The sequence below is a fragment of the Hypanus sabinus genome, chromosome 7 (genome assembly GCF_030144855.1).
Source record: "Hypanus sabinus isolate sHypSab1 chromosome 7, sHypSab1.hap1, whole genome shotgun sequence".
NCBI lineage: Eukaryota > Metazoa > Chordata > Chondrichthyes > Myliobatiformes > Dasyatidae > Hypanus > Hypanus sabinus.
In genome coordinates, this window is record NC_082712.1 from 145009870 (window position 1) to 145021893 (window position 12024).

General features: G+C 35.1%; 1 protein-coding gene across 2 annotated transcripts in view; it reads right to left on the reverse strand.

Moving 5' to 3' along the window:
- Positions 1 to 529: 529 nt before the first annotated feature.
- LOC132397295 (USP6 N-terminal-like protein) overlaps positions 530 to 12024 on the reverse strand; it is a 181046-nt gene continuing 169551 nt past the window's right edge. For both annotated transcript variants that reach the window (XM_059975884.1, XM_059975883.1), the window contains one exon: positions 530 to 5393. In XM_059975884.1, the coding sequence (XP_059831867.1) occupies positions 3586 to 5393 (1808 nt within the window). In that variant the 3' untranslated portion in view covers positions 530 to 3585. The remainder of the gene's footprint in view (positions 5394 to 12024) is intronic.

A 12024-nucleotide genomic window follows, 5' to 3' on the forward strand; every position in this document is an offset into this window, starting at 1 on the left:
TAATAATCTTCAGTCACCAATGTAATTAAAAATGAATTGAAACAAATCCTGGAAATAAAAAGGTAGCAATATACCAAACATAAGACAGTATCTTATACAGTATATGGTATAGCATTTTCTTCAATTTCTCACACCAGTCATTCAGTTCTTTCTCCCCTCCCCCCTTCCCTACTACATACCTTGAACTGTAGATGAAGGGGATTTCCTTTCATACTTGGCTTCCTGTTTCTGTCTATTCAACAAGAACTTTGAAGCAGGTTTATAAATGTATATTGGTTTCAATGCACAGTCATTAAGTGGCACATTCCAAAATGCAAGCAGGAAAAGGATAAGGACACGTAATATAAAAATTCTGCAACCTTGGCCTGTTCAAATGTTATTAAATCATTACAATGTTGAAATCACTTAACTATTTTTCTGAGCATCCCTGACAAGATTTCTGAATCTTGTGATCACATTACATAAAATAATAAGAGAAATAAGTGCTTTATATTTCTAAAGTGAAACACTAATAATTTGGTTGGTTGGATTACAATGACGATGGTTAAATTCATTGAGGAGACTGCACCACATATTGCAACTAAATGCAAATCACATTATTTAAATGAATTGGTTCACTTCAATTTGAACCTGTGTTATGAATACTTATAACTGCATGAACATTGTATTAATGTTTTTGTCTTCCTTTAACATTCTCTGCTTTTTACCTACATGTCCTCTTGTAGCTTTCAAATGTATTCTTGATTCTCAGTTATTGTTTTCTATTAAATTCTAGTGAATTCATTTCTCTAAATCACAGGTTGATAAAATGATTTATTTTGAGAAGTAGATTAAATTTACTTGACAATTATTTTAAAACCATTTTTGTCATAAAAATGAAATAGATGAAGGATTAAATAGAGTCATGACTTGAGGGAAATTTCTTTTTCACCAGTTTAAACAATACTGTAAAGAATAACAAATTAGTGGAGACAAAGTTTGGTAGCCTTTCTCCACTAATTTTTCAGAATAACTGGAAATATCAAAGGTGTAAACTGCCTGTCAGGCTGGAACATATCTAAAATACACAGTTTGAAGTGGTGTAGTACAAAGGTGCCTGTGACAGCTTTGTATGAAGTTCCTAGCTTAGGTGTGCCATTATGTATGATACCAAAGGTGTGCTTCCATCATTTTTCCTCTATAATCTTCTGCAGTTGAATGAAAAGATGGGAAGAGATTGCAGGGAAGAGGTAAAATAGGCAAAGATCTGTGGAAGGTTGAGAGAAGGTACCTAGGGATAGGGTGAGGAGATAATTTGGAGGTAAAGTCTGAGGAGATGACTAAAGAAAGTAAAGAGGGGGTAATGCAGCATCCAAGGAGAATTGGTTGAGGGTTATAAGCAGCTAATAAAATTTAAAGGAAGCTCCTGATAGGAAGAAGATGGATTCTGTAGATTCCCTGCAATAGTTCAGTTAAAGTTAGTCCTCTTAATAATACGGAGATATATTTTAATAGTCTTGATGCCTATGTTATAGGCAGGCCAGATTTGCAAAGACTATGTGCAGGCCAATGACATTAATGTCATTATGCTACACAGTATAAGGCCACTATGTGTACCCTGTAATCTTTGTTCTTATGAGCCCATATCAGGAAGTGCACTCCCAGTGCAAAACATACTTGATAATGCCCATCACATAATAGACGATCGAACTTCCTGGTGCCAACAAATAACGTGCTTCAACTCAGCCTACAAAGAAAAGTTTAAAACCTACCACACATGGCCTTTCTGTCTTCAGATCTGCTCCTGCTTTGTGGAAAAGGAGGTTAGTTAGTTATTCCGTTCCAATGCTACTTAAAATTATTTGGTGTCTAATTGCTCAAGATTTAAGTGGATTACTCATTTGCCTGCAATGACATGCAATTTGAAAGTGGAAATAGTTCGGATTTGATTGGTAATTTTTTAACTAGCCACTATCCTGGTTTCTGTCAGACAGGTAGTTAAAACCATACCCTTTTGTCTATGTGCATAGTTTGATTTTAACTAAAATTTACACAAGACAGGAGTATATTTTTATGAAATGATATTTTCACCACATTAAATTTAGGCTACAAATTACAATGCAACACATAAAAATGGTCATAAAGCTTTGTTTACAATATTGTTGGTGCTAGAAACAATGTAAATCATGACACAAAACAATGTTTCCACACTATTCAAAGTAATTTGCCTGTTTTCTACTGAAAGAACAGAAAACATGGCTAATGTAAAAGCCCTGCAGAAATAAATTTACAATATTTAACAAGTAGAGCAATATTATGTTCATGTTATCAATCCATCATTGAAACTGTAAAACTTTTTAAAGAAAAAGTGGCGTGCCTGTCCATAACAGATACAGAAAGTGCAAAATTAAGAACAGACTATATACAAAAAAAACTATGTACATCACACATCAGTTAAATATTCCCATTCAGTTCTCAGGGTTATTATTTCTTCCATTAGAACACATATTACACAACTAACAATTTTTGTGCTGAGCACCATTTTTGTCCTCTTTTGGTTGCTGCAAATACTTACTACTTGCAGGTGGTCACCAAGCAAGAATACTGTATTCCTGAGTTGATGTCATATAATAATAGCTTCTCAATTCTGACCAAAAAGTTATATTGATCATTGCTACAGGCAAGGCAAGTGCCAGGGAATGGCTTCAAATATCTTCCCCTCACAAAAAAAGTGATTACAGGCTTAGTTTCAACACTGTTTTGCCAAAGTTTCTTTCTAAAAGTTATAGTAAACATCGACAACTACTTTTCTGGCCCTTGAACATCACAACACAGATATTTATATTATTTTCTACATCAATAAAAACTGTAGTTACAGGAGACTAAAAATTATGTCAGAAATTTCCAGCACTTATTTACACATTGTTGTAACATATGCAAATTATGTACTCTTTTAAGTACATATTGTACAAGGAATACTCCAAAGACTTAAAAAAATTAATTTGTGTGCAATGTTATCATTTTTACTTTTGAATTACTGTTTCATTGCAATTCCTGTATTATACATATTAAAATCAAATAAGGCAGAAAAATTGCATGAAAAATCCAATTAGCATTGGCTGCTATTAATATGATGGTAAAATATCAGTCCACCTGGGAAAACAATGTCAAACTTCCTTGTGTGAAAGTGTGCTACAGTATTTGCTATTTTGTGAGCCTGCTCACTCATTTCATGCATTTGATGGTGATTATGCACTGGGATAAACAAAATGTGGTTTGACTTACAATTATATAGACCACAATACAATAAACATTTAATGAAATGTTTAAGTGTATTTATCTGTATCCATCTTTTCTATGTGATTTGCAGAATAAAGAACCTTACAATATCTTTGTTAGATATGTATATTTATGAAATGAGACAATTTGCATAGTTTTTTTGTATCAATTAATCACCATACAGGTCTCCTTAAAGCATAGTTAAACAATTATTTAAATGAGTGGAAAATGTATGGCTGCCTTTGTCATATAAATGCTTGCAATACATTAAACATTTGAACATTTGATCAATGTGAAGTGCATAATAGTAAAATTGAATGACTGTTGTCATAATGTAACAGCGTCATGATCTTGGTATTCTGTAGATACTGCTAAACATTTCTCTGAGCCTACACTTGAAGTTTCGTCTGTGGCATTTTCTTGCTGTACAGTTGTATCAGTATGGGAAGAATAAGCTGGTATTTTTAACAGACTTACAGTTTCATCCAAGTTTATGTTGCTAACTGGAATAATAACTTCAGGGTAGTCAATCTCTTTTATTGTGCAAGTCCCTTTTTCATCACATGTTGCAATCAACTGCAAGTCATCCTGTGGAGGCAGTGCCATGTACCTGAAGTTTATAAGATTCTGCTCAGCTGCATGAGCCACGTGAACTGAAGTCATTGACCTTACTACTTTACAAGAGCTACTTAAACACTGCCTGATAGGTGAGGTCTGAGTGTTAGCTGTCAGTTGCTCCGGACTCTGTACATTTTGATTTCTTATAGGATCCTGCTTGTGCACTGGTGGTGAATATTTGGAAGGACTCTGGTGAGCAGAAGAGATGACACAGCTTTCAGGATCATAACTGTTGCAAGGCCATTGGTAAAACGTCGAGGATTGTTCAACAGGTTGTGGTTTATTTATCAAATCTGATGTCAATGATGAATTAGCTGCTGCTGCAGTCAAGTCCATTGATTCTGATCCCACCAGTTCTTTCTGAGGAAGTGCACATACTTCTTCATAATGAATAACTGGTTCTGAAATAATCTGATCATACTGATATTCATATTGAGAAACACTGGAATTGTCATACAAAGAAACATTTGAAACTCTTTTTCCACTTTGGAACTCACTCATATCTTCTATTGTTCTGCTGCTCAAATCAACTGAAGTTTCATGCGTTAAATCACTAAAGAATAATTCCTCTTCTTCTGGAGATGAAAGTTTCATTGTCGATATAGACTGTGGTTCTTCAATAAGGTTATGTACTTCCAGCTGATGAGGGACATCCATATCAGAAAGAGTTTGTTGTGGATATTGAACCAATAAATGTGTTTCTTGAGACAACGGCATTACTGATGAAGACTCTCCTAAAAGTAAGGGAGTATTCTCACTGTTTTCTGTTTCCTTATGTTCATTATTTCTCTGCAGAGACAACTCAGTACTGCTATATTCTTTATCTAGTGACGCCTCATTCACTGACTCTGAAGCAAATACCTCCAATCTTTGTGGGGACTCAGTAGCCGTGTTTATGAGTTCTAAAGAGCATGCAGATTGTTCTTGCAAAAGTTCAGTTACAACTACTTCATTAGTTCCTGTATGTTCTGCTTTGCTCATATCTTGACAATTTATTGTAGTTTCTTCTGGAGAGTTGGTGGTTTCTTTTTCTGGAACTATAAAGTTAACTTCTGAACCTGTGACTGCATTATCTTCTGCAGTACAAGTCTCAATACTTTCAACAGGTAACATATTTTCCTTCTTTGGTGATTGTTCTGTAACCTCTATACTGGATGGTTGACTCGTTTCTGAAAGCTGTACTTTACTTTCTGTTGGTAATCGAGTTTGGTCTTCTGAGGGAGATTCGGAACTGTCATGAACCGGAGCTTGAGATTTACATATTTCCAAAGGAGTAAGGCTTTTCTCCACAGCAGTTTGACATTCTTCTGGAGAAGGAATTTTCGTCTCAGAGAGAGGAGGCTGCAGATAATTTTCATCTGGTGATTTTTCATTTACCTCATCATCACGCTCAAAGACACTGGGTGGAGCATTAATATTTTCATTCTTTCCATTGGCCATGATGTTAGTCTTCTCTGGTGCTAAAGTGACTGAAACTTCCTGTCCTAATGGTTTGCAGGGAAACTCATCAGGTTTTGCTAAAATGGATTAAAAAAAAATACCATTTAACCTGAAGCTTGAAGTATATTACAAAAAAAGCAACAGGAACAAAAGCAAAGAGTAAGAGTCTGCCTTATTTTCTTAGGCTGGCACATTTAATAACATTGGTGTGATTATGAATCCTTGTAATTGCCCCTCAGTCAGCTAGTCAACTTACATTAGCTAATGCTAAACATTCACTCTTTTCTGTGAGAGAACTGTGGAGTCATGTTTCACAGTTAACAACATTGAGCTGGAAAGATTAAGCTGTTGATCTATATACCCTCTTGAATTTAGAAAACTAAGAAATAATATTATCGAAACATAAAAGTTTATAATTAGGCTTGATACGATACATGCAAAATCAATGTTTCCCCAAGCTCAAATGTCTGGACCATGAGTTTACAGTCTTGAGTGGCTGGCTGTTTAGTCAACAGTGCAGGAGAAATTACTTCACCACAGGAGTGAATCTTTGGGATTCCCTACCCGAGGGATATCGAGTTTCAGTGCTCAGAAGGTTTATGACAGAAGTCAATAGTGTATTAGATATTATAGGAATAAAGGCAAAACAGGAAAGTGGCACTGATATAAAACATCAGCCATGATTGTAGTGAATGACCAAACTGCCTACTAACCTTTCATTCTGTGCTATTAAAAATATTGCCAGAAATGAATTCTATGTGAGATGCTGCTATTGAATTTGTTTAGGTGACCTGGTGTTAGGATTCATGAATCTCTTGCACCTAAAATTTTACATTTTTAATTACTGAAATCAACTCACAAAGAAGCATTCATAAAATTGGTTAAATACTGTATGATTTTTGTTTGGATCTTTGAGCCTTTCATTGAAGAATATCTGCGTCATGAAGAAAACAGAAAAGTAGCACAAGAAGGAAAGAAATGTGTTTTGGGCAAATCTGTAACAAGTGCTCTTCCTAGTAATTGAAGCATAAGGTAGAAATTTGGAAAGTAAACTAGAAAGACCAGAAAATTAAAATATGCCAGTTCAGAAATGGACACCAGGATGTTGAGGTACAGAATGGTAAGAGGGAGGTTTACTCCAACAATTTCCTGGTTTGATGAAGGCATCTGATATAATCTGAGTACCCGCTAAGTGGAAGGAAAATAAGGGAAGGTAAAATGCATATTGATAATTTGAGAGATTGCAAATATATGCAGGTCCATCCATCACTTGCAGAATGGTTTCAGAGTGATAATCAGCCTGTACTTTTTTGCATTTAGCACTCAGTCAGAGAATTATACCTGGAGGTGGAGAACTTAATAGAAAAAGATAGCTATTCATCATTAGAAGCATTTGGTATTCAATTCAGGTTTAAATGTTCAAATACTGAACAACCAAAATGAAACAATTCTCCAATTAACATTAAAATTACAGTTGATAAATTATGGACCGTATTATTTCCTTAAAAGCTATTAACCTGGGTAAGATTCCTCATTATATGTTAGTGACTGCTTATAATTAAACCATTACACTTAGGTTCATAAAATATTTGACTATATCAAACAGGAAATAATTGGACTGAACCCGTTTCTTACCATCTAGCCATGGATGTGTTAATGATTTTACACCTTTACTAATACGATGAAAGAGTTCACATTTACTATTTTAAAACAAACAGGACAATCTTCAGCTGTCAGTGATTTTATTTAAAAAGGGTTCAAGACACTGCAATATTTTTCTAATGATATATACACTAAAATTAGAGTTGCCTGTCAAAGTGAATGAATTCTCTTAATTTTAAGCATGATGTCACTTTGCTGAAATAGCTGGGCATAAAAATGAGACTATTTCACTACTTCAACAAGTCAGGCACTACAAAGAATTTGAAGCTATCATCAATTATCTTGAATGTTACTATGAAAATGAAGATTATCAATTAGCTGCGCAAAGCGTCTACGCTGATTTTGTTCATTTACAGTCAATCAAAAGAACATAATAGTGTGTATTAGATGAATTATTCCATTGGTAACTATTAGGAACTATTCCATAGTTTTATAGCACCATAGTAGCATTGGTGTGTTTGAATTTGTTGTGTATTTCATTTAAATATATAATTTGTTGCTCAGTTTGTCTATTTTATACCTTTTTGACTACTTCCATGAAATTTCAGCTAATTGGGGCAGCTACATAATTGAGCTAAAAGGTACTGGCCCTGATGTGTCCCAACTAACCAGAATCCACTATACTAAATTTAGCAATGATAAAGGGATGACAATAGCTTTGCAGGTCTGAAGAGTAAGTAACATCAGATTAGCATCAAGCATGCAGAGTATTGTTTGAGTTGCACTCATTCAAATGGCAAGTAATCCATGAGTCCAATTATAAATTCTAAACAGCTCAATAGTCATTTGATTGATTTCCTAAATATATGCCTATCTGGACCAATCCAGTATTTGTACTCTAAAAATATAATGCTGCAGATGACACTCTGCATATTTAAGTACAGCAAGATTAGGTGAAATGAGATACGGTTTCTACCGAATAGAAATCAGTATTATATTCTGCCTACTTAATCTCTGAAAGTTCAAGTGATTTTCTCAAAACATCCTTTGGAAAGGATGAAATGTCCTTTGTAAACTTCTGCCTCAATTAATTACCAAGATTAGAAGAGAAAGGATCAGACATTCAATTCTAAAAATCAGGAATGGGTTGATGGACCTATTGACTCTTTAAATGTTATGTGATTAACTACTAAACATGATTATAAATAAAAGAAAAAAATCAGCAAATAGAGTTTACAAAATCAGACATTGCTGAGATAGAGTTCAGAATATGCCTCACGTTGTAGTTTTTCATTGAACACTCTGATGCAACATCTTTATATTGTACTATTCTCTGATTGACATGTCTTCACTCCTTTGGTCATAAGATTATTTTTTAATCACTTATATACCTTTTATCCATTTGCAATGTAATTTTCCAGTTCTCCAGTGAAGAACTTGGGTTACAAAGTAAACTAATTCCTGTTGAGATATTAGTTCTTTAACTATTAATTATAGTTTATAGAAAATTAGAAATGTATTATAGAAAAGATATTTAGGGAAGTAGTTTTCACTTCACTGTAAGTTTTTCCCCCTCGGTATACAATTCAAGGAATAAAAGAGTGAAGATTTATCTTCAATAAGAATATTCAATTGTTCTGAATGTCACCTAGGCACATGATGGCAGCCAACCTTACTCTAAATCCAGACAGGAGTCTTGCTATAAGATGTTGTTTTTGTTTTTCCTTTAATAGTTTTAAGGAATGGAATGATTGGTAGTAAGCATCAAAGAATGGTAGGATATGTGACTAAATTTAACAATCCTCTCACTGTAAATATTTTCAGTGTGACAACAGTTTCAGATGGAGAAAATGCTTCAAGTTTCAGAAAATGACTAATATCTGGCACTAAAACACAGAAAAGCAAAACAGCCTGTTATCTGAATAAAGGAAAATGCAATAGAAATGCAATAAAAACAAATGACCTTCAGGTCTCTTACACTCATGCAGTCTCCAGCCCCACCTATTTATCCTTCTAGCCACTTACATGATTTTAATGAAACTGATCTATGGATGGATTTTGCATGCAAGTCTACTCCCCACCCTAATCTTACTTGCAGGGAAAACCCAGTTTTGATTTGGAAATTCATGTGCAATCCAAATCACTTCTGTAAACATATTCCCCTGTACATCCAGCCTGAATTTAGCTTGCAGAAGCCCATGCACTCGTTTGTGGATTCATTCTACTTGCAGAGCTCAAATTCCCACCTAATTCCTCAACCTCAGTTCTCAGTCTTTAGCTGCAGGCCCTAACTGCCTCAGCAACCTTGTTTCAGCATTGTGAGGTACAAATGCAGTAATATCTGACAGGTTCTGACACTTGCAATAACACACACACACACACACACACACACAACCAATTTGATCGTTAGTGGATGACAGTAACAAAAAATTCTTGGAACATTTCCGCATTCTTTGATTTTAACTGTTTTACAGGGCTTCAAATAACTATATAATATGTTCTCATAATTAGAATTCATTTTAATTATCAGTGAAGTGTTAATATTAAACTCTTTTGGGTACCACGGGATCAAAATTAATTTCTTTTGAGTTATGCCATTAATCTCCTATTCTTTTCACTTCACTAGCAGTCAAGTACATATTTCTATTCCATGATTTATATATTATTGTTAACTCGTTAAAACAATTGGAACACTGTTATTTCATGGACATTTACTAAACTTTTGAAGCATTACAAAGAAATATAATTTATAACAATGCATTCATTCTGTATAATAAATGACAATAGCAACAGAAATAGGCCTTCTAAAGATTCCAACGGAAGCAAATTTTCTATTGCAAATTTTGATTGAGCTATGACCTCAGTTGCAAAATAATTCTTGCAGCATGCCGTGGACTAGCAGAGAAAAAAACATTACTGTCCTGTTCTCTGAAGGGTAATGTGTTCAATGGGAAAGTAAACTACTGAGATAGGTTAACTGGCACCTGTAAATTACTCTTACTGTGTCAGTGGGAGAATCCTGTAGGCAGGGTGCTGTTAGGAACGTGGGAGAGTATTTTATCTGAAAAATTAATGGAGAACATGATTGTTCTGTGACCTGGCATAGACCCAGTGAGCTGAAATGGATTTTTAGGCTGAAAAGAAATATAAGTATATGATGACAATGCTGCAAGTTGAACATTGAGCATTAAGCCTACCCTATATATAAGCCTCAACTTAGTCCATTTGAATGAAATCTGCTCTGTTTGCTGAGAGAGTCATACCTGGTAGGTGACCCTACCTGCACAACATAATTGTGCCACATTGTCTTACTCAATCTTTGAAAATCAATTTAGTCTTACCAATGCGTCATTTATCATTATATGGACCTCTAGCCCTACATAGAAAGGGAACAGACAGATAACAAATCCAGACTTCTGATTATGTACAGCAGGCTTGGGTTTCTCTCCTTTATGGTGCACTTTCCTTCCAATGGAGGAAAGCTTTGTTTTTCCTCTTGAATCCTAATAATGACAAGGCTAAGGTACATTACTGACTTGACAGTGGTTTAAGTTAGGAATTGCATTTTATTCTACATTGTCTGAAATCAGAATGCTTAACATGAATAGTACCCAATGATGCAGGTTTTAATTTTGAAGTATATCATCTATTTTTCGTAGTGGGCAGGCTACACAAAGTAAATCTGTAATAGATACTTGTGAGAACAAGGAGGTATAAAAGAAAAAAGTGCAGCAAGGGTGAAGATGGCAAAGGAAAAACCTGCAGGTATGATATTGAAGAATCATATAAAGTACATAAAGTTCACTAAAAAGATAGAGGAAAGAAAGACTTATTTTATGTACAGCATTCCACAAACTCATGACATTGCAAAATGCTCTGTAAGCAATTTGATGCATTTAATATGTTGTTATTATTGCAAAGTCAAAAAGAAGAATGTGGCACAGAAAAGTCCAAATAGCATTGCAAATTGTTCCATTAAGCAAAAGCTAGCGGGGTCAAGGGATATGGGGAGAGAGCAGGAATGGGGTGCTGATTGTGTATGATCAGCCATGATCACAGTGAATGGCGGTGCTGGCTAGAAGGGCCGAATGGCCTACTCCTGCACCTATTGTCTATTGTCTATGAAGGGCTACAAGGCAAACGTAGATTCTTACATTTATGGTTTGATGATTAATCTGTAGAATATTGACAAACTTGGCTAAACACTCCAGAAAGACCTTGGGTTCAATTCCACATCTATGTCAACTGATCTCTATCAATGTAGCAGTGAGAGCTAAAATTAGCCTCAATATTCTTAAGTTATAAAAAGAACAAAATATGAGCTGCAACTCCTAACTTGTATCTTGTGAACTGGTTTAGGAAGTGCACATGTGCAGATCAGGAAAGAGCGACTCCTTGATGTTCCATAGCCAAGATATCAGTTAATACTCGCTAAATAGCGACACACATGCAATTGTGTTGAAATCAGAGGGGTCTAATTGCCTTTGGAACGATTCAGCTTTAACATAGTCATTACCTTTCCAGCCGAAGAAAAAATGAAACTCGAGAGGCATTTCCAGCTGAAGAGAAGAGAGAAGGGGGAAACCAGCAACAGCAAATAACTCAACTGGATCTTTGGAAACAAATGACTGATGATATTATAATAAAACAGATGAACAAGACTGAAACTGTAAACATGTTAAAATAAACACATGCCCTTTATGCTCTTACTGGCTTTTTGTGATGAAACTCTTTCCCAGTTCTAATGAAGGATCTCAAATTGGAAATGTCACTTAAACTCTCCATCCTTCTCTGACACTGACCATGGCTTCCTATGCTGTTGCGAGACATAATACATACTAAGGAGAGTAGATAGAGAGCAGCTGTTATTAGGTAAGTCCACATCTGACAAGTGGGAGTCATTTAAAGGCCAGCTGGTGAGAATTCAGGACCAGCGTATTCATGTCAGCAAGAAAGCCAAGGATGGCAAAGTTCAGGAATATTAAATGACATCAGAAGGCAGCTTCTTCAAGCTCATCTACAGAAACAGCTTAATGTCTATCTTTTTTTTTTTTGCTTTTTAAGGTGGTTGGGTTCTGTCAGTGCCCTTGACCTGCAGCTGCATTT